The sequence below is a fragment of the Castor canadensis genome, chromosome 3 (assembly GCF_047511655.1).
Source record: "Castor canadensis chromosome 3, mCasCan1.hap1v2, whole genome shotgun sequence".
NCBI lineage: Eukaryota > Metazoa > Chordata > Mammalia > Rodentia > Castoridae > Castor > Castor canadensis.
The window spans coordinates 68,522,042-68,543,715 of NC_133388.1; the positions used below are offsets into that span (position 1 = coordinate 68,522,042).

Consider the following 21,674-nt stretch of genomic DNA (forward strand, 5'->3'; position numbering starts at 1 on the left):
AGGTTCTATAAAGATAAATAAATCAGGCAGAAAAAAGATGTAGCACTCAGGTGAGGGTGTTGTGATTTTCAACAGAAGAGAGGGTAGATCAAGCCTCATGGAAAAGAGAACATTTGTGTAAAGACACAAAGAAGGCAAGCAGTGAGCCACAGGAGAGGACCCAGACAAGATGAATCAGCAGGTGGAAAGGCACTAGAGTGGGGTGGGAGGATGGGAGGTGGGGGATGGGAGGTATTCCTATCCAAGGGAGGCTGGAGGACCAGTGAGGCTGGAGGGGAATAAACCAAGGAAAGAGGAGTAGCAGTGAGGGGAAGATAGAACACAGAAGGATAGGAGCAGAGTGCCTGGGCCTCTTGCAGGGGTTTTGTTTTGGCTCTAAGGAGAAGACACTGGGAGATCTATTGCAGAGGAATGACATGATCCACTTTTTATTCTAATGGGACCCATTCTGGGATGACTTTGAGAACAGACTGTATGGAAACCAGTGAGGATCCTATTGTACTGATTCAGGTGAAGTACGGTCAGCGCTTGAACTAGAGCAATAGAGAGGAGCAAAAGAAAGAACTGAGGTAGGAGTGCAAAGTTTCTGGCCTAATAATGGAAAGATGAAATTACCACTAACTGATCTGGGGTATATTGTGGGTGGAACAAGTTTGTGGAAGGAAAATCCATACTTCATTTTGAATATGCTAATTGTGTGGTATCTATTAGATATCCAAGTGGATGGATGAGCTGGAAATGTATGATATACATGTGGTGGTAAGGTCATGGAACTGGGTGAAATCACCAGAGAGAGAGATAAGTCCAGAAACTAAGTCTTCAGCATCATTTTTCAAGTGTTTTGAATTCTGTTTTATAAATTAAGTAGTGGTTTTCTAGGACATTGAGGGAGTTAGGTAGGGAAACAGTTAACCTTAATTATTTATCAATAATGTGATATGAAGTAAACACTTTATCAAAGTCATCTGGAATAGTATATACATCCCGAAATCCATAGAAAGCACATAGCTTTGACTCATTAAATCCAGAAAGCTCAATGACTATCCATTTAACTTGTGCATTAGTCAGATAAATATGAACTCAAGCACTTATAAAACTGATACAGAGGACTGTGAATGGCAAAAGGAATTACAAACCTTGGCTCAGCTGTTTCTCTGTTCAAAAAACATCATTTTAGCTCCTCCCAGAAGCCAATCAGAGCCCTGTCAGGGGCCTTCATCCAGCCAAGACACACAGTCAAAGAAAAAGTCACCAGAGCCAGGAGGAAGAACGCAGTTTCCCAGAGAAGTCAAAGCAAGTCTTCAAGAGTTGAGGTTTTGGAGTCAAAGAGACCTGTGCTGTTATCCCAACACCACCATTTACTAGCCGTTTGGCTAGGAGGAAGGCTACTTCATTTTTGTGAGTTTCCTCATCCTTTTCTGTAAAAAGAAGATACTGGTATTATGTCATGTAAAACTTGAATGGGATGATAATTATAAAGCATTTCTGGTGATTGCTATTTTTGCTTCTAAGATTTCCCTCAATACTTTCAATTCCACTAGCAATGCAAGATGTTACAATAATTTTCCTTTCAAGTCTATTAATGAATTTAAAGTCTACTAAATCAGATTGTAATTTGTAACCCACAAAATGTACTTGGTTATTTGGCGGCTTCATAAGTGTTGAGTTGCATTAATTTTTTTGTTTTGCATTTAATTTTTATACCACTAAAGGACACAAATTAAGAAATTGATTTTGGGGTAGACTATAATGGATGGCCACAAAAAGTTAATACACTTCCAAATGTGACCTATACTTCAGAAGTAAACAGCCCAAACATGTGTTAATTGGTTGTAGCAGGATTCCATAACAGGGTGTGAATTCCTTAGGCACTGAGTCACACACCTAGGTAAAATTCCATTTGTGAAGGCTATCTCTGAATTCTGAGACTTTCTTCCCCAGCAACAGTCAAACACTATACAGCCCTGTAGTGAGGTCAAGCTATTGAATCAGGCAACTCATTCACCTCCATAAGTAGGTGTATAGAGACCTGGCATCAACAATTTCTCTACTGCTTTAGAATTAATTTGCTCACCTTGTACACCAAGAATTTTCCATGCAGGGTGAACAGCTAACACATTGTTGAGCCAAAGTCAAGACCAAGTTCATATTGCCTTTATTGACAAGTAACCTCAAATTAATACTAAATGCCAGAGAGGAGACTGATAAAGAACAGGAATGGCCATTGTCCCTCAAGAAGATTATTATATGAATTAAATATGGTAAATTATGTAAATAATACCTATTCTATCCAGTTAAAAATATACAAGTCACCTGTGTATATGGATCTACATATGTATATAAATATTCAGCTGTATGAGTGTATGCAGACTTTTATATTTTTATATATACATTTAATGTAATACCATTCAAGTGCTACTATGTTTAGTTCTTTTCCTCATAGGTGCCATCCACATAAGGGAAAGGCTGCCCTTAAATGATTCTTATTTCCTAATGGAAATGTGTTCATCTTTATGAACAAAAATAAGCTGCTGTCACTGAAAAGTAATACACTTACCATGTCGTTGGTTATAAAAGTAAGTCACTTATAGATTAATGGGGCAATTAACACTCACATTTTACCAACGTTTTTTACCACTTTGGTTGCTTCTCAAATGTCTTTTTCACTTCTTTGCTTTTAGCATTTTCCACCAGAGTTCTGGCTCTTATATCACGCTAATGCCTTCCGTGGGCTGAACTGAGCAGTACATTTAGTGAGTCAAGAACTCTGCCAGCTTTCCAGGGAACGGAGCCATAGACCTACCTCCTAAATGATGCTGACAGCTAAACTGATCTTTTTTGTATCTTAGAAAATCAAACTTGCTGTTTTATTTTAGACTCATCAATAAAGTTTAACTGTTGTGGTAAAGATTCAATTACAAATTGAAGATTCAATTTAAAATGTGTGTTAAGGAAAACTTTAAAGAATCCCTCATACAGCATATCATGAAAGTGGTATGGCTTAGAGTAACAAACCTATCTAAGGACCATATGCAGAAACTTAATTAATTCTCAGTAATGAATAATAAAAACTGTATTGCTTGTGTCTGAAGACCTGATATAAGTGGAGTAGGGAAAACTTTCGTTAGTTTTATGTTAGTGTTTGCTAAAACTTTTATGTTGTGCTTTCTTGAAGTTAATTTGCTGCTTTTTAGAAAAAGAATCTGTTATTTACCCTTTCTGAGATGTTTTTCCTCTTTTTTGAAAGATGCACAGTTTCCCTCTGTCTTTTGATTAAATGAAAATGACCACAAATGCCTGCAATTTTGTGAACTTCAGATTGCAGATTCTACATAATTCAAATAACAGAGCCATGCAACTCACTCTTTCATTTGGATTCTGTGGACTGCTGAGACTTGTGGAGTGCAAATGATGTCAGAATTATGCCCTAAAGGTGTAGTATTGGCCAGAATTATGCCCTGGGATGTGTGATCCATCTAGCAATGGAAATCGTGCACTTGTAACTCAGGACTGAGTGCAACCCTCTTTGTTTTAATTATAAAACCACAACATGTGGGTAAGAAACTTGGATTCGACAGCAGCGAGAGAAAGAGGATATTGTATGCCTTCAATCAGTTCTGTATTAGGAGATTCTTAAAGGGAAAATTATGTAAAAGAAAGAAGGAAAAAGAAAACAACAAACTAGCAAGGTCCCTATTTCAATATAATTTGGAGAAAATGACTGATCTGGGTTGGTTGTGTTGCCAGAAGAGATGACTCAAGGCTTCCAAACAAGAAATGGAAATCAGGAGGATGCCTGAAGCTTGAAAGAAGAACAAATTGTGAAGAAGTGATTGACGGTAAGGCTTCAAAATCAACTGTCCCAAAGATGAGTTTGGATGGTTGCCCAGAACAGAACTGAATGGTGATGTTCATTTAAGTCCTGACTGTTGAAACAAAATAAAATGTAGTAATTGTGCTCTGTTAGGTATACAAACGTGTTAATGCTTCCAATTTCCCCAACTGGGGATCTGGTGTCACTTTCCCTGTCGCTCTTACTTCATGCATCACTGGTGAGTATTATTGCAGCTCTGGATGTGTCTTGAATGCCAGGTTTTTGGCAAAGCAGTAGGATACAGGTGAAAGCATCCTTCTCATGGCTTTTTCACCTTGGAAGTTATTTCTATAATTGACAGTTTCGGCCTCATATAATGTATGTCTCTATCTTGGCTTTCCCGTTGTGATGGTTCCTGTACTTGGCTTATGAGTTGGCAGTTTGGGTTCCAAAACACTTCCCCTCTGACCACCAGGAAAAGCCTTAGTTTCCATGGGCAGGAGATTTGTACATTGATCTTTTCCCTTATTAGAAGGGAATATATTTTATTCAGTATTTCCTCATATTTCTATTGTCTTATGAATTTATCAGCTGAGCTTGATGATAACCTTTCTGATAGACAACAGAGTTTGACTTTCTCTAAAGGTCTGTTGTGAAGCAGCTATATTGTTTATCTTTCTCACTGGGAGCACAAAGAAAATATTCTACATTGCTGCTCCGAATGCCAAAACCTACTGAATAGCCTAGCAACTCAGGAAATTTCCTAGCCTGCTTGCAGAAGTAGTCCACCTCTACAGTAGAAATGATTTCCAAGCAAATGTTTTCTATATACTAAGTTAGAAAAATAAGAGCAAAACCAACAAAGGATGACTCAGAGAGAAAAACGGAAGGGCAGAACAACACGTGATTTTTCCATTCCTTTTTATTTCTTCACCTGAGTCAGATTTTGAGAATGTTAAACCCACCCCTGTTTACCCACTGTTTACCACAAAGCCTTTGGATTGTAGTAGCTAAAACAAGTAGCTTTTTTTTCATTCATCCAAATGAAATAAAGGTGTTGTCAGGAACACAATATTTAATTAAAGATCTGTCTGGAACTCTGGTCTCTTGGTGTCTATAATTTTGACCTTAAAACAAGGATACCTAAACTGGATCTTACTAATGAAAGACAGCAGAAAGATGTCTTCTAGCATTTAACTTGCCATACATGGACCACTGAGACTGGACACAAGCCGAAAGTCACAGGAAGTTCCATATTTGCTTGTTGCCACACAATCAGCCTCTTTGCAATCGTTGCTCTATGACCTTGTAGCCACCCATATGTTAAATGGTTTCACACTTTAAAATGAAGGTGGGGAAATGAGGGATAAAATTATTTTGTGGGGCTTGGCACAAATCTGTATTTCAAATAAGCTATGTGTGAGTTGTGTCTCCGAGAAGAACGCGTGCAATGTAGTTTTTGATCTTCATTTTATAGACATACCTAAATACTACAAGGCCTGTTTTGATTACACAATCAAAAACAAATGTGATCCAATATTATAGTACTCTTTGTCTACCAGGTTTGTGGACAACAACTCTTATTAGTATATATACCATCATGATCTAATGGTTTTGGAGACCTGGAACCTCATACTCATGTTTACTGTATAACTTTGGTCTGCTAACATCTCCATCTGTGGTTTGGGACTTTCTCCCAGGTAATCACACTAATGGGATAAGACTGTACCATGTGATGGGCCCCTTAAGAGAAACAATCTACAACCACTTTTACACGGTCCGTCCAATCTTCTCTTCCTTAATGTTTTCTTAACATTTAACAATCATCTTCAATTTGATTATGGTTTAAGAATCACAATTTAAGACTTTTTCAGAAACGAGTTAGGTATTAATGGCTACTTATACCAGAATGCTTTTAGTTGTAGGTTAACAGAAGACATTATTAAAAGCAGCTGAAATAATCAACGTTTACTTTTAATTTTGCATAATCAGAAATATGGAGGTAGGATGTCAGGATGTCAGTAACCCAGTAACGTCATCAAGATTCAGGTCCTTTGCATCCTTCTATTCTGCTGTCCTTAGCTTGTGATGTCTCACTTGACTGCCATGAATAGGCATCTTATGAAATAAGGACCACATCCTCTACAGAGGGACTTTAATTCTCAGTACCTTTTTTTCTTAGACTAGAAATCCAAGACTTCCAGTACAGTCTTCACTGGTCCCACTAGGTTTGGATCATATGCCCCTGGCCAACCCACTCACTAGCAAGGAATGAGGATTACCATGACTGTCTTGAACAATCCTGCTTCTGCACATGGGATAGAGAAGGAATGTCCTCCCTGAGCGTAGGGAACGGTGAACACCTGACCTCTGAGGAACAGGAAAGTGAGAGGGTGGATTTGTTCAGTCAGTAAACAATAGTTTTCCCCACTGACATTGTGGATAATAACAATTTTGTTTTAATATGTAATGTTAATGTTTCAGTGCTTTATCATATTGCTGAAGGATTAATTTTCCTTCTCTTACAATGACAGAATTATCCTGGCATGCTTCTTAAAGCAAAAATTTTTCTTAGGGATAAAAATGTTTATCCTAAGGCCTGTTTTATTTTCTTATTCTTGTACAACTAGAAAATATTTAATTAACAATCCAAAAGCTTTCACAAAAATGATCTCGTTTATCTTAGACCAATGCTATCAGTTATACACTTAGTGTTTGATAATACTTTACAACACAATTGAATGGAAATTGGAGTAAAGATCTGACTTTAAATCGCCATTTCTGCTTTTTTTTTGAAATAAGAAATAATAAGATATTGTTGCAACATAAATAACTTTTCAATGTTTTTCAATTTAAAAGTAAAAACTTTTAAATGTTTTTACTAAATAACTTTTCAAATGTTTTGTTTCAGGCCGGAGCTATAGCTCAGTGATAGAGCTCTTGCCTAGCATGTGTAAAGTCCTGGATTTGACCCCTAGCATTGAAAAAAAGTAGCTTTTCAAGCAAAAATTCCATATAGTATAGCCCAATAGTCAGGCCATGAACTGTGACAGGGCAAAAGAACTTGAGTAAGTCATTGTACTCCATTTGGCAATGATGTGACAGAGTAGATTTCACCTATAAAATAAAAGAAAAATAAAGATGCCTATTTCAAAGTATGAGTATGAAAGTTCACTGAGATTATTGTGTGTACACATATCTACATGTGCCTCTTTAATGCAGAGTAGCTAGTAGATATGGAGCATTCATCAGATTTTGACTATTTTTACTTCTAAGAATATCAATGAAAGTCCATAAAACTCCAAGTTCATATTTTCCCACATCAGACAGTTAAAATCAAACTCATCCCTTTTAAAAGTAACACTTTAAGGAACAAACTATGAGGGCTACCATATACTTCATACTGCACTTCATAAGAAGTCTTTCAGTGACTCTTGTGCCTCTTCTAAAGATTTCTCCAGTTAGCTTGACGTGGGTCAAAACTTATAAGCCAAGTGGTGCCTTATGCTACATAAACATTTAGAATCCCATTGTCTGTTAATCCAGCAAGTAGACCAAAGGCAGCAATCTGTTTCTCGAGAAGTAAGCAGCATGGAGTATGTTAAGACATGTGTCACCAATCTCTTCACTTCTTTGATAGTTGTCCTAAAAAGCTATATGCTCTTATAGCAAACCCAAATTACATGAAGGCAGAATGAACAGTGTGTGTGAATAATAGGAATCAGTCTCTTGGCAGAAAAAAGTGCCTTCTTCATAAAACATGATCATTTCCTTTGTTTTCTTAACCTGTCTGTCATATTTCCCACAAGGAAAACTTTCAATAGCTATCTAAACCAGTCAGAGAAATAGGTTGTCAGGTCGAGGCCTTGTTCACATTTCCCCTATATTTATGTAATATGTAATAGTTATGTATGTAAGTAAATTAAAAAATTCCGTCCTGTGAGAAGACATGGCCTGGATGTCCTGCAATAGCACTTTGGCTATGGGAACCATGAGGTTTACTTTCTGGATCTAGGACTCTGAGGTGTAAGTATTTTATCCAACATACACTTATTTAAGTAAAAAAGAGAATTTATTGAAAATTTTACTGCTCATCTCATAGAATTAAAGGCAGAGGTAATTAACAATATTCAAGAGAGTCCAGATGTAACTAAGCACCAGAGTTACAGACACAGCACCAGAACTCTCTTGATTCTGTGTCTCTTTGAATAGTGACTTCCTTCTTTTTTTTAAATCATTGCAGATTGACTTTTTTCCAAATGGCAGAAAACATGACTGCCATTGACATGTTAGCTTTATGTCTGAGAGCTTTAATCACACAGAGCAAGACTGACCTTTTCAGTACCCTTTCCAAAACCCTGGAGAAAAGCTCTGATGGGTCTAGCTTGAATCAGAGTGAGACAAAGTAGAATGCCATTTGGACCCATTTGAGTAAGATACTCAATCAACCCCTGTCTCCGAGCTGTGTCATTCTGTACTAATATGTTGGTTCCAGTGGTTTAAATAGCTGGATGTGGCCATTGTCTGCAGAGGCAGTGCTGGCTTGACTATTCCATACTTGACTCCAATTGCGTGAATATACTGTGAAAACAATGAGAGGAAGTAGATGGTTCTAGCCTCTCATTTGCCTATGGTCCCTCAGAATTTTCAGTTAAAACTGTTCATTTACTGTTAAAATGCTCAGACATGGGGGAGTACACATGAAAGAAGGTTAACAGAGAAAGGAGAAGGAGAGCCCATCAATGAAGCATCGCCAACTTATGAAGCAGAGTCCTCTGGACCTCCCAGCTCTTTCACATTAAATCCTTATGCTTCTTCCAGCTGCTTTTCTCTTCCCTCCTGCCTTACACCGCTTTTTAATATTTTCTCCCATCACTTTTAAAATGAAGTCCTTTTGTGTTGCTTATAAGACTTAGCTCTCCTTTGGAGAAACAGTGTTATATTTGAGGCAAAACTATGAATTAAGGCAGAGTGTTCCTTCAGAAAAGCACTTTCCAAGGCCTTCTTGTTCTTTTCTTAAATAGCAGAATCTAAATAGACAAAGCTTGAGAACCATCAAGTCCACCCATTGCTGTACACATCCTTTCCCTGACATTGATACCCAGTGGTTGTCCAGGCTGTTCTGACACATGCCAAATTGGAGCTAACTACTTTTCAGCAGAGCTCATTCTATCTTTAAACAGTTTTGACTTTAGAAGTACTCCTCCCAGTAAGCTCCAACTGGCCAAAAATCTGTCTTTCTTTGTTGCTTCCACCTGTTGGTCCCAGTTCTATCACCTGGAGACAAACAGAAAAATCTAATATCTTTCCTTCATGCTTGCCTTTCAAGAGCTCCATCATGTTCTTTCTATAACTGTTCTCTATCATATTGGATTTCAAGTCTTTCTGGTAACCTGCACACTCTGTTTTAAAGCTCTACCTGCTTAAGTGTTCCTCTTAATTATTTTGTCCATAACCAGGCATAATCTTCCAGATGTGAAAACATCAGCACAGAAAGAGCAAAACTAAGAAAACTCTTTCATTATAGACACAGAACTTCTATTCAACAAAATCACATTTATCTTTTGGGAAGCTCAAACCCATGCTAAGCCACTCTCTTGCTGAAAATTAAGTAATAACTAATTTACAATGATGAAAAGGATTTAACTTTTGCATGTATCTTCAGGAAATAAGTGTGGATGTGAGAACTTGAGGCACCAGAAGTTAAAATGGAGGGGGTAGGGCAATTCATGAATTCTCATAGCTCTTCAAATCATGACTGTTTTACTTCCAGTCATCATACTAACACGATCCCATTAAGTCAAATAGAGTGAACAAAGTAATCCCATAGCAGAGGATCATTTGATTCCTTTCTTCCTCCTTTGATTAACATATACTTAACAATTTTTTGTTGTATGCACAAAAACAAGGACTCTGTGCCAAAGGGCACACTACCTTTAAGGAGTTGACAATTTAGAAGCTACAGGAATCCCTTGCTCCCTTCACTGAAGTGAACTGCTTAGGGTAGTGAATTGTGGAAGAGTGAGAGTCACTATTTTGGGTTGAGTGGCACAGTAGTCTAGTCAAAATAAACTCTTAACTATTTGCTCCAGAAGCACAGGGAAAAGCAGACCCTATTCAAGAGAGTTGGGGTGAAGCTTGAGGGATCAATCAGAGAAATTTCTGCCCCATGTTAACTGACCATCCTAACAGAGAGACATATTGAACCTTGCCCTTATCTGTAGCCAGTTTTTGAAATCAGTTTTGAATTAGGAAAACTGATTACCTCAGAAAATAATGCAGAATGTTCTCCTCTATTTATATATTTGCAAGTTTAAAATGAAGGCATTACATATATATATATATAGAGAGAGAGAGAGAGAGAGAGTTGCAAGAGAAAGAGAAAGAAAGAAAGAAAGAAGGAAGGAAGGAAAAAAGGAAAGAAAGAAAGAAAGAATCCCTATAGTTGGCCTTCCCTGACTTTTTTCCATTGAAGAAGTTAAATAATTTTGACTAATTCAGAACAGGTCTGGGATCCATGGCACCACAGACACAGAGCTTGTTAGTAAAGCTAAAATTGAAGATTTTATCACTTTGCTAGCTTAAAAAGATCCAGTCTAGTGACTTCAGGTATAACTCAATCCTCATTTGGTTACCAGATTGAGGAAATGGGAGATTATAGATTGCTTGAACTGAGAAAATAAGTTTGAGATGAGTTTGAGTTAGAGTGACAAGGGTCATCTTCACCTGTAAGGGACAACTCATGGTCACGGTTAGCAGTGCACTAAGAGATCCCAGACTCAGTATCACATAGCCATCTTCTGAATATCATAACGCTAACAATATCAAATCCATATGCTCACTTTAGAGTGAGAACAAAGAAAACTTCCCGGTTGGTGTGCCACACCGAGTAACTGGGAATACTTTAGGATTAGTTGCTTTATCCCTAAACAAAAGAAAAGGCTGGCAGAGTGGCTCAAGTGGTAAAAGCACCTGCTGCCTAGCAAGTGTGAGGCCCTGAGTTCAGACCCTAGTGCCGCAAAAAAGAAAAAAAAAGTGTTTCCTAATTCACTTACTTACATAAAATCTTTTTATTTCTCCACCAGGCTGTTTGGTTTTTACAAGGGAATTCTGCCACCCATCTTAGCTGAAACACCAAAAAGAGCAGTGAAGGTAAGCATGGTATGCCTTCCCACCAAGTGAAACATCTCAAGATAAACCAGAGGACACTAATGTGACTGAATATAAAACATTAACAATTTTAATGCATAAATTACAACATCATTTTAATTTTATAATTAGACTTAGTCACTCTCTTAAACATGTATATGGGTTCGTAGGTTTTTTCAGGTAAAAGTACTCTAATAGAGGAAATCAAATACACAAAAACAAAAACACATCAGTGAATGAAATTCGTGTAATCAAACTACAGAAGCCACAAAATGGCTTGGACATTTTCTCAAAGCAATTCAGAAATATTCCTTTGGAGTAATAATTATTAAGGAAAAATGATTCCTTCCTGAATCATTCTCATTTTATTAAGCACACTATATTTCTTTGTATATGATTCTTACATAACATTTATTTGGCATGGCAATTTTATTTTCCCCCTTAGTCTCCTCTATTAAAATTCTCTACTCTGGTGCTTATAAAACCATTATTTCTATCACACTGATTTCTACTTCTTTAACCACATGACTGTGGAAATTTATGTATACTTGCTCGTTCAGTATCCGGACAGAAATAGGAGTGTGCCAGAGCCTCCGGTGATAGAAGAACTCTACACACACTTTTTTTTTTATTGTTCTCTCAACAAAAATCCTGATTGAAGTGACTCTGACTGGCTTTGTATCCCTGCCCCACTGACATAACCAAATATGGCTTTTCTTTCAATGAAATAGCATAAACTTAGACTAAAAGACTTCCTTTCAAACTTTTTTATTTATTTTAATGAAATAAAGCTTTGTTCACATACATTACTCAATTTACACTCCTAATATTCCTAAAAGGCAATAAAGAACCACTTAAATAGTTTTATTGAGTTAAGTCAAGGGGGCGACTGGATTCAAAATTATGATGAAATAATCAACTTATATACACAAACATCTAACTTTTACATTATGTCAAAATAGTAATTTAATAGAATTTAATTCAGGTCTTAAATGCAAAAAACAAAGGTTCAAAACATACTTTCTCTATAAATTTGTCCTCTTTGTTGCTGTAGTTTTGTGATTTTATATTATTACTTCAACACGAATTTCAATATAATAATTTGAATTGCAGTAGAGAATCTGGAAAAAGTTCACCAAAGTACACAAAAGGGCTGAATTGAATTATGAAATGGCTTCACTTGATAAAAGATTGCCCAAGTAAACAAACAGAGCTGAGTTCCTGTTCAAAAGGAAAGTCACTTCGTCTCCATGGAATAATATGTTCGTTTGTTCAGTGTTTTATATATACAAATAAAGTAAATTATAATTAGAGTTTTTCTAGGAATATTTTTCCTTAGTACTATATATTGGAGACAATTTAAACTTTAAGAGGATTAAGGTTTATCAACTTTGAACAATCTTTTACAGAAAAAGAGAAGTTGAGCTTTACAAAACTGTTTGTCTCTACTTAAAAAAAAAAAAAAAGCAAAATAAAGTGGTGCTCCTTGCCAGAACAATGGTTAACAGATGAACTTTTGGGCAACTGGATATGGTATGGTGTATGTGCCCCAGACGTCTTGTTTCAAGTAGATTTTACCTTAAAATTATTGAAACATATGGTAAGTATGTTGGCTTTTTTAAGTATAACTTGGAGTTGAGTGTATCTTTGCCAGATGGATAGCACTGGTTTTCAGCACAGTTTGTGAAAACATTTCATTTTATGGATATTTATCTTAGGATTTGTGAGGAAAGCAATCACCTGATTGTAACAATTTCATACACCATAAACTGCTTCATTGTATGTCATCAAAGTTTACCTCGGAGTAAAAATTCAGAGACTCTTGTGTGTACACATGTGTGTGTGTATGTGTTCCCTGGTACAGACACTTCAGTTATGATTGTTATCATAATCAGAAACAGCTATTTTGTGTTCATCTGTATTTTATTCTTTGAATAAGATTCATCATTAAAATAAGACCCACTGGTGCTAAATAAATGAGCCCTTTCAAAAAATGAAGACAGAATTAGTATTAGAGTTAGCAAAAGGAAACCAAGACCTCTGAAAGAAACCAACTAGTCCCTGAAAAATAGGGGGCTCCAAGTTCTGGATCCCACGGTCTGGTGTTAAGCTTCACAGGTTCAGAAATACCATTTTCTATGTTCATATTTTCAAATACTGCTTTACTGACCAAACTCATGAGAGATTATATTTGCAAAAGCTATTTGTTTACTACTGTATACACATACCTATTATGGTGTCTACACATAGTTGATGTTCAGTTGAAAAATGAAACGGATATAGAGAGAAAAGAAAGAAAATTTATAGAAAAAGTAATACATATTACATAAATATGTATTACATAATATATATATTACAGAATATAGATTCTGCTTCCTCAAATTCCCTTCCTACATTTACTATTTAGAGTATCTTGAGAGCCAAGGCTTCCACTTCCTGTCAAGATGGAGCAATAAGGACCAAATTTACTCTCTTACTTGAAACAACAATGAACAAAACATATGAGATAATTTTTAAGACCGTAGACACCAGAAAATGAAGTACAGTACTACCTGATAGGGGAAAACAAACCAGATGAACCCTGTGATTGCTCTAGCTTACTGACTTAAGAGTATTCCCAGGCCCTGAGTATGCTGGGGAAATAAAGGCAGAACCCAGTGAACTTCCTGAGTCAAGAAGTTACTGAGAGGCTAGGAAAAGCAAGGTAGCTAGAGCTCACAGGACAGAGTACCAAGGAAAAGCAAGCTTCGTGGAAAGAGAGCTCCTAAGGTCTGAAGAAGGACCCTGTTGTAAACATTCAGTGAAGTACTGTCCAGTGCAGGCCTGTGAGGAAGCTGCAAAGGCCCAGGAATGAACCATCCAGCAGAATAAACAAAGTGAAAAAGACTGGAAATGTGGCTCAAGTGGTAGAGCTCCTGAGTTCAAATCCCAGGCCCACCAAAAAAAGAAAAGAACCATCCAACAGGGTTAGAGGCACACTTCTTGGCAATAACACAGGACTAGGAACAGGGCCTTTACCCATCAACCAACCTGGAAAGACTCAACACTCACAGGGTGTTGGGAGGAGGGCTCAGAAGGGTCTTGCCTCAGGGGTAGGTAAGAATTAGCCCTAGATTGTGCACTCCTCAGGTCCCACTTGTTAAAAGCAAGATTCAAGTGCTTCTATATAACTTAACTGCATCCTCCCAGAATAGAATATCCAGAGTGTCAGGTTGATCATCACTCTGCTTAATGACCATGGTTTGAAAATAAAGTGAAAAGTAAAGAACTAGTTCTACCAGGCAAGGTATACAAATGTCCCCTGCCCTACCATAATGTGACACTTCTCCAAGGATCACATAGACCATAAATCCAGCCTGATTACCAATTTCTGGATTCCAGCACAAGTTATATAGAAATTAATTTGGGTTCCAGATTACCTTGATTGAGTATGAATGGTTTCAAAACTTCTTAGCTGTGATTTGCATGACTTTGGAGGAAACTTTTTGCTGAGCTTTTCTCTGTGATACTAGGGATTGAATCCAGGGCTCATACTTGCTAGGCAAGCACTCTACTATTTTAGCCATGCCCCTAGCCCCTGACCTTTTGAATTTCATCCTTAGAATGTAGCTTCACATCTTAAATAATAGGACACTTTAATCAATCGATGTATGAACTAATATTGTGATTAAGAAATTATTAAGAAATACCAATGAAAGCCATTAAGGAGTAGTGTTGTATGGAAAGGAATTAAAATAACAGCTAGTCAATTTGTTCCTAAGAGTATCTTGCAAGCATGAAGCTCTGAGTTCAAACTCCAGTCTCTCTCTCTAGGAGACAGAGAGAGAGAGAGAGAGAGAGTATAATGCTCTTTAAGCCTTAAACATAGGAAACATCTAATAAATATTTGTTAATATATGGATGAATGAATGTTTTTAATAAATATTGGTTTCAAATTACAATAAAGACTTTTATATTATTTTACTATTATTAAAAACCCATTTAAAAATATTTTTAGCTTTCCTTTTCTTGAGATACTGTTTTATTTTATATTCAGTCAATGAGGTTTTGGTTGGAAAGGTACAAATTAAAATAAGATTTTTGTTTTGAGCCCTGTTTACTTATTTAAATATATCATAATGTACTGTTTATTCCTTTTTGATTTGGTACACCAGTAATTTATCACTGTGTAAGGCTCCTTTATTCCCAGGAACCTGAATCATTTTTTCCTAGCCATTTACTCAAAGCTTTCAGAAAGATTGCTAGAAATAATTTGGGTTTAAAAAATGATTTTAGAAGTAGGGAAACAAAAAACAAAAGCCTAGAATTGCCCCAAGGTGTAGACTTGGAAATCCCTGTGATAATTGCTGAGTGCATGTCCCTAGACTTTTCTCTTGACTCCATTTTGGTCTTTAACCCTTGTAATGACCAGAAGATAAAAAATAAAACAAAGACAAATACTGAACAGATGCATCTTCATCCTGGAAGTTACTAAGACAGTGGAGATTTCTATGAAGTCCATCATCATCCAGAATTTCCCTTAACCCAATCCCTTAGACTGGAGTCCCTAAAGCAGTATTTCCAAAATGTGGGTCATGATCCATGGGCCATGAAATCAACTTAGTGGATATAATGGGCTGTGACCAGAAAAAAAATTTTAAAGAAATAGACCAGAAAAAATACAGTCATTATACAGAAAGAGTAAATATTGTTTTATATCCTTGTTTTATTTCATTTATGAATGCAAGACCACATGCTTATGCAATGTGTGTTTGATAAATATTTTATGTAGATTTTGGTCACAAAAGTTTGAAATCTTCTGTCTTGAGGAATTCTAGGACTTCCAGATTCTTCATGACCATCTCAGGTGTGATGGAAGGCAAGAAGACCTCATCCCCAGTAGCAAGGAAGCCCCAGGACAGAAACTCATTTCCCAAACCACTAACAAGCAGAGCAGAGCAGGGACTAAGTATAGTATAGGGGTAAGAGCAGACACAGGCTTTAGAGTTGGACTTAGGAAGAATCTCAGTCCCTTACTCCCATGTATCATGAGACTTATGCATATACTCTAGCCTCTTATCTAGTGATATTACCATATAGATTCAATGCAGAAGCACATGCAAAGGTCATAACCTATTTCCTGGACCACAGTATATTCTCATGAGTGGTACATTATCCTTTGATAATCTAAGTAAAGACATGGAAAGGAAACTGAAACCAAAATTTTTCAGAAGTCTCCTATGTGCCAGGCATGTCAGGGAATCTTACTTAAATTCCCTTATTTAATGACAATGCTAATGGATAAGTTCTGTGTTGATGAGGGTTAGACAGGTTAAGCAACTTGCTCATGCTTGCACAATTAAATGGCATAGCCAGGACCCAGATTCAGGACTGTGAACTTCAAAATTCTAACAAGGTGACTATCAAAGCCTAGAGATGATGGCAATCATAAAACAGAAGAAAAGTAAATTGTCTCTAAACCCAAGACTAACACTTTTCCTTCTATGATAATTGGTCTCCACTGCATTTCTCATCATGATAGTAATGGTACCTGCTGAGTACTATGTTAACACTGTCCACTAGAGTGTGGCATCAAGAAACAGGGGTTTGTGCTTTGTTTACTGGATTCCTACTGCCTAGAATGGAAGGAATCTAATAAAATTTTACTAGATGACTAATTGCGTGAATTCTTGTTCTAGAGAAGTACAAATTCATGGTTGATCTAAAGGACCGTGGCACAAAAGTAGTTCTTAGGTCTTTTAAAAGAATCAAAATCCATCTGGTGTTATGATTCTTTGGCTATCCAAAGGCTCCCTAGACCATATCTATAAGGAACCATCTCCTTCTAACAACAGAGCACTACTGGCCCCCAAAACTATGTTTTTTTCTTGACCATTTTATTGGGTTATAAAGTAATAGAGTAAAAAATGTTTGGTTTCCCATACTATTTCTTGGATCCTGAGAAGCAGACCTACCAGATCCTAAGAGTACCCCTTATCAGTGATGTTGGCAGTTACCCAACTGACTACCCAGGAGTAGAACATCCTGTCTAAGCAGAGTTGTTTCCCAAAATATAGAAAGAGAGGAGAGGAAAATACACGTTATGAAGTAATTAATTCAACTTGCCTCCATTGAAACTTGTTTGCAGAAAGAATTAAATATCATCTCTGAAGAAATTAATATCTTAATGATCATGATCATAAGAATCACATCTTCTTGCTTTGTTTAGATTTTAAAGGAAGGAATGAGTAGCTGTCTCCATTTGGGTTGAGGACAGTCTTGCTTTAAGGCATGAATGGACTAGATAACCTTGTTGGACCTTTCCCTGGTTTGTCATGGCACTTTTTTTTCAGTACTAGGGATTGAACTCAGGCCTCATGCTGTCATGCCATCTTCATAATCACTTAATGTTTAATAATTCCATGGAGCAGTCAGGAGGCACAGCAATAGAAATGCAAGTTAAGACTGAGAAATAGATGTCTTTTACAAGTGTGTTAGAAAATTGGGTACTCACTGGGAAAGCTGTTCATAGAGAAAACATAGGAGGCCAAAGATTTCGCCTATAATTTTGAATCACTGCCATAAAAAAAGAAGTCTATTGATGTCTGGGGAAACTGAAAATGGTCATGGTAAATGGAAGTTGTATGGTTCATTTATTGCTATAAAGGATTCCATCAGCTCTTCTGTAGGTGATTATAACTGCATTTGAAAAATGTGAATGTTAAAATAAGATCCAATGGCAACTACCCGAGACAGTATTAAAATCTGTTAGATGGTTTATCATTTTTATAAATGCTGGTAGATATGATGATTTTAAATAAAGAAATTTTAGTCAATTAAGAGGCTTGTGCAGGAAATTATTATAAATCTCTGGGCTTGGTTTTATTTCACAGTTTTTCACCTTTGAGCAGTACAAGAAATTGCTAGGATATATGTCACTGTCACCAGCACTGGTAAGTGAGAGTATTTATTATACTTAAGTATGTGTGTTATTTCATAAAGCAAAATCTAGAAACAAAAAACCTTTTGATTCTCTCAGCCCAGCTACTAAAATATGAATTTGAGTTATTCTATGTTCCGCTACTTGTTGAAAGCCATCTTCCTAATAACTCACAATTTGGCCATTTTATAGCTCCCGGTGATGAATTTATGATAATAACAATAAGTTTGGAAAAGCCTATATGAGATATGGTCAAGAATATAAATAAAGAGTGCATTTATCAAAGACTCTTTTAAAGCAAAATGTGTATGTATTTACATCCACACTGCACATATCTATTTATGTGAAAGTCAATGTGCCTGAGATTGCTTTCTAGCAGGTCACTTTTCCAGCTGTTGCTCAAGCTATAATAAATATAGGACTTCAAGTCACAAAATCACTCTGTGGTCAGGCACAGACTGAGGGACCTTTTACAGGAATGACTATAAACAACTTGGCCAGGGAGAATAGTGATCTTGCAATGACACAGCTCAACTATTACACAAAACTCACTTAGCGATTTGGACATTTCCCTATGCCACTTCTCTTCTTCTTGGTGACTTTATAACTCTTCATAAAGCAAGTTAGATTATATTGGTCAAATGTGTGTGCCCCAAGAGCCTCAGAGAAAGAGAAAATGCACTCACTTCTCCCTCCAAATCTGCAAAGGAAAACAAAACAAAGGACATTGTTGCTCCAATTGCCAGTGGACCTTCCAGTCCCTGGGGAAATTCCCATTTGCCTGCTGAAATGTACCTCAAAACTCAACTGATATAATAATATTCTGAACATCAACTCTTTCATTATAGATGTTCCTCAATTCATGATGGAGCCAAGCCCCATAAGTTCACCATAAATTTAAAACATAGTAAGTCATAAATGCATTTAACCTACCGATATTATAACTTAGCAACACGGTACGCTGTAGAGTATAGGTGGTTTACCCTCCTGGTGGCACAGCTAACTAAGAGTTTTGGTCTACTGCCAGGATCCAGCATCAGGAGATAGTATGGTACGCATGTTGCTAGCCTGGGAAAAGATTGAAATTCAAAATTTGTAGTATGGAATTTGTTTCATTTTTGGCACTATCATAAAGTTGGAAATTGTAGGTTGAACCAATGTGTATCAGGCACCATCTGTACTTCACTTGTAAAGGTTTATTTCAGAGTATAAATTCTAGCAAACACACCATCCAAGAAGAAATATTTGTTATTGTTTCTTAAATCATATATGTCCTCTTTCTATACAGAATCTGTTAAGAAAGAAATACCTTTTGTTATGACAAAGAAATCTCTGTCTAGCTTCCTGACTAAACAGGGTGACTGTGAGGCACACGTCCCAGAAAGGAGCAATCATACTACGAATCTCAAAATTACATTAAGATTTTGCTTTTAATCCCTCAATGTCTTCCCTAAATGTCATTCTTAACCTTGAAACATCTTGGCAAAAAGAGTATTAAATACTTCCTAGTAAAAGACAATAAATATGGTTTCCAGAGGGCCAGCTGGCTGTTCTTGAGTTGAGCGTTGGAACCATGTGAGAGACTGCAGGTCTTTTGGTCTTGAGAGTGGAAACAGAAAAGCACTTGGCCACTCCAGTTTCAGTAACTGAAAGCATGCACACTGTATATGGTTCTCTTCTTGAACTCATTTATTCCAGTTTCTTTCTTGATACACTGTGGCACTTAGCCATTAAATATACCCTGGTACTCACGTGAAAAGCCCAGGAGACTGCAAACCCCCACAGTAAAGGCAGGTCTCTGCAGCAATCTAGGTAACATGATCTGCTGATATCTGATCAATTCTTATGACAAGGGACTGCTGAACACTAGTTCTGACAGCACATGTAGCTGAGCTTTATAGAAGAACAAAAAAGTGAATTACTTGGAAGATTGCATATATATAGTACGTAATAAAAACCTGAACATCTGGATTTTAGCTTTCCCAGTCAGAAGAGTTTGGGAAGCGTATTTTTTTTTCTTCCACTTTTGGCTTCCATGATGGAAGTCTGAGATAAATGAATAAAATATTTGGTCAGTTACCCTATACAAATTATGCTTGAAATTATAATGAAGTGGGATAAAAGGAAAACATTAGTTATTCCTTCTCCCTGAGAATCTGTATGCATCCATTCTTCCTCTCTTTGTATGTGCAATAAGAACACTGGTGTTTGTAAAGCACTCTCAAAGAGCTTTCACAAGTATTTTGACTTTTATAATAAATTTATGAGGTAGAGAAATTAGATGTTATCATCCACATTTTTCAGATGAAAAAACTGTGGCTTGCAAAAGGTTCTGTGATTCATTCACAGTCTCAGTAGCACATACAGTGCCTCTGCACAGGTGCATGAAAAGGCTACCTCTCCAGGGCTCTAGCTTAGCAAGAGGGTGCAGAGTGGATTTCAACCTACACATGCCCTTGGCTGACCACCTTTGTGTACAAACTCCTGTACAGGGCAGTTCTTGTCACATGGCCACTAAGTGGCAGAACCAGGACCTAAACCCACCCCTCCCAGATCTGGATTCTGCCTTATTCCTTCCCCACAATCTCTCCTCTGAGGTCACTCAACATTCCTTCCTCCTTTCTCTCTTTTTGAACATATTAGAGACCATTAATAAGTCTTGTCTCTCCTTTACTCTTCCTTAGAAGATGTTTCTGGTTATAATGCATTTTCTCCTGGAATTAGAAGTTCAGCAGCAAAGAATTACTTTTTTTCCAGCATCTGTTTTGGAGGCCGAAGGCTTTACTTCAATTTGTTTTTTTGCTTTTGTAGAGCTGGGGGCATGGCTTAAGTGGTAGAACATCTGCCTAGCAAGTATGAGACCCTGAGTTCAAACCCCAGTACCACAAAAGAGAGAAAAAGATTCTGCTTTGTGTGTATGGTTTAATTTTTGTGGCTATTTCTTATGTAGATTTTCTGGAAAACCCTCAGGCATTCTACTTAGAAGAAAAATCCATAAAATTGTTCTTTCCTATTGCTGAAATTCTTAACAGATAGCAAGTGAGAACCTGACATGTAGTCTTTTTTTTGCTGGGGGGGTGCAGTACTGGGGATTGAATTTAGGGTCTCATACTTGCTATGCTAATGCTCTATCACTTGAGCCATGCCCAAGTCTTTTTGCTTTTTTTATTTTTTGTAAATCTTTTCCATGTTTTAATTAGTGCATATTAATTGTACAGTGGGAGGAGGTCGTTGTGATATTTCCATAATGCATATACAGTATTTTGATCATACCCTCCTCCCACCCTTATCTTTCTTGCAATTTAAAGAAAAGAGGTTTTATATACAGTATTTTGATCATACCCTCCTCCCACCCTTATCTTTCTTGCAATTTAAAGAAAAGAGGTTTTATTATAACCTTTTCATACTAGTTTGTTTTTCTGATAGGATTTGGTGCTTTTGCCTGGGCCAGCCTCAGATCATGATCCCCCTGCCACTGCCTCTTGAGTAACTGGAATTACAGGTGTGAACCACCACACCTGACCTGGTCATAAAGCAATCTTTTGATAAATGTTCAAGATTTTAGTTGAGCCCTTCAAGACAACCTAACCATTTCTGATCTCACCTTTTATTCCTCAGAGTTTAGTCCAGAAAAATTGGGTGGTCACCTATAAAAAATTTTATTAATTAATAATTTTGAATAGTGACTACAGGAATAGAACCATAGATTTGAGAGTTTCCAGTTATACTGTTACCTGAAATTTAGCTTTTTATAAACATTTTTTGTGGTACTGTGGTTTAAACTCAGGGCCT

At 36.9% G+C, this 21,674-nt stretch overlaps 1 protein-coding gene across 7 annotated transcripts in view; it reads left to right on the forward strand.

The window, feature by feature from the left end:
* The window catches only part of Slc25a21 (solute carrier family 25 member 21), a 468,932-nt gene that overhangs the window by 400,636 nt on the left and 46,622 nt on the right, over nt 1-21,674 (forward strand). For 5 of the 7 annotated variants that reach the window (XM_074068136.1, XM_074068138.1, XM_074068134.1 and 2 more), the window contains 2 exons: nt 10,900-10,966; nt 17,836-17,895. In XM_074068136.1, the coding sequence (XP_073924237.1) occupies nt 10,900-10,966; nt 17,836-17,895 (127 nt within the window). The remainder of the gene's footprint in view (nt 1-10,899; nt 10,967-17,835; nt 17,896-21,674) is intronic. The other 2 variants (XM_074068137.1, XM_074068135.1) reach the window with 1 other exon arrangement.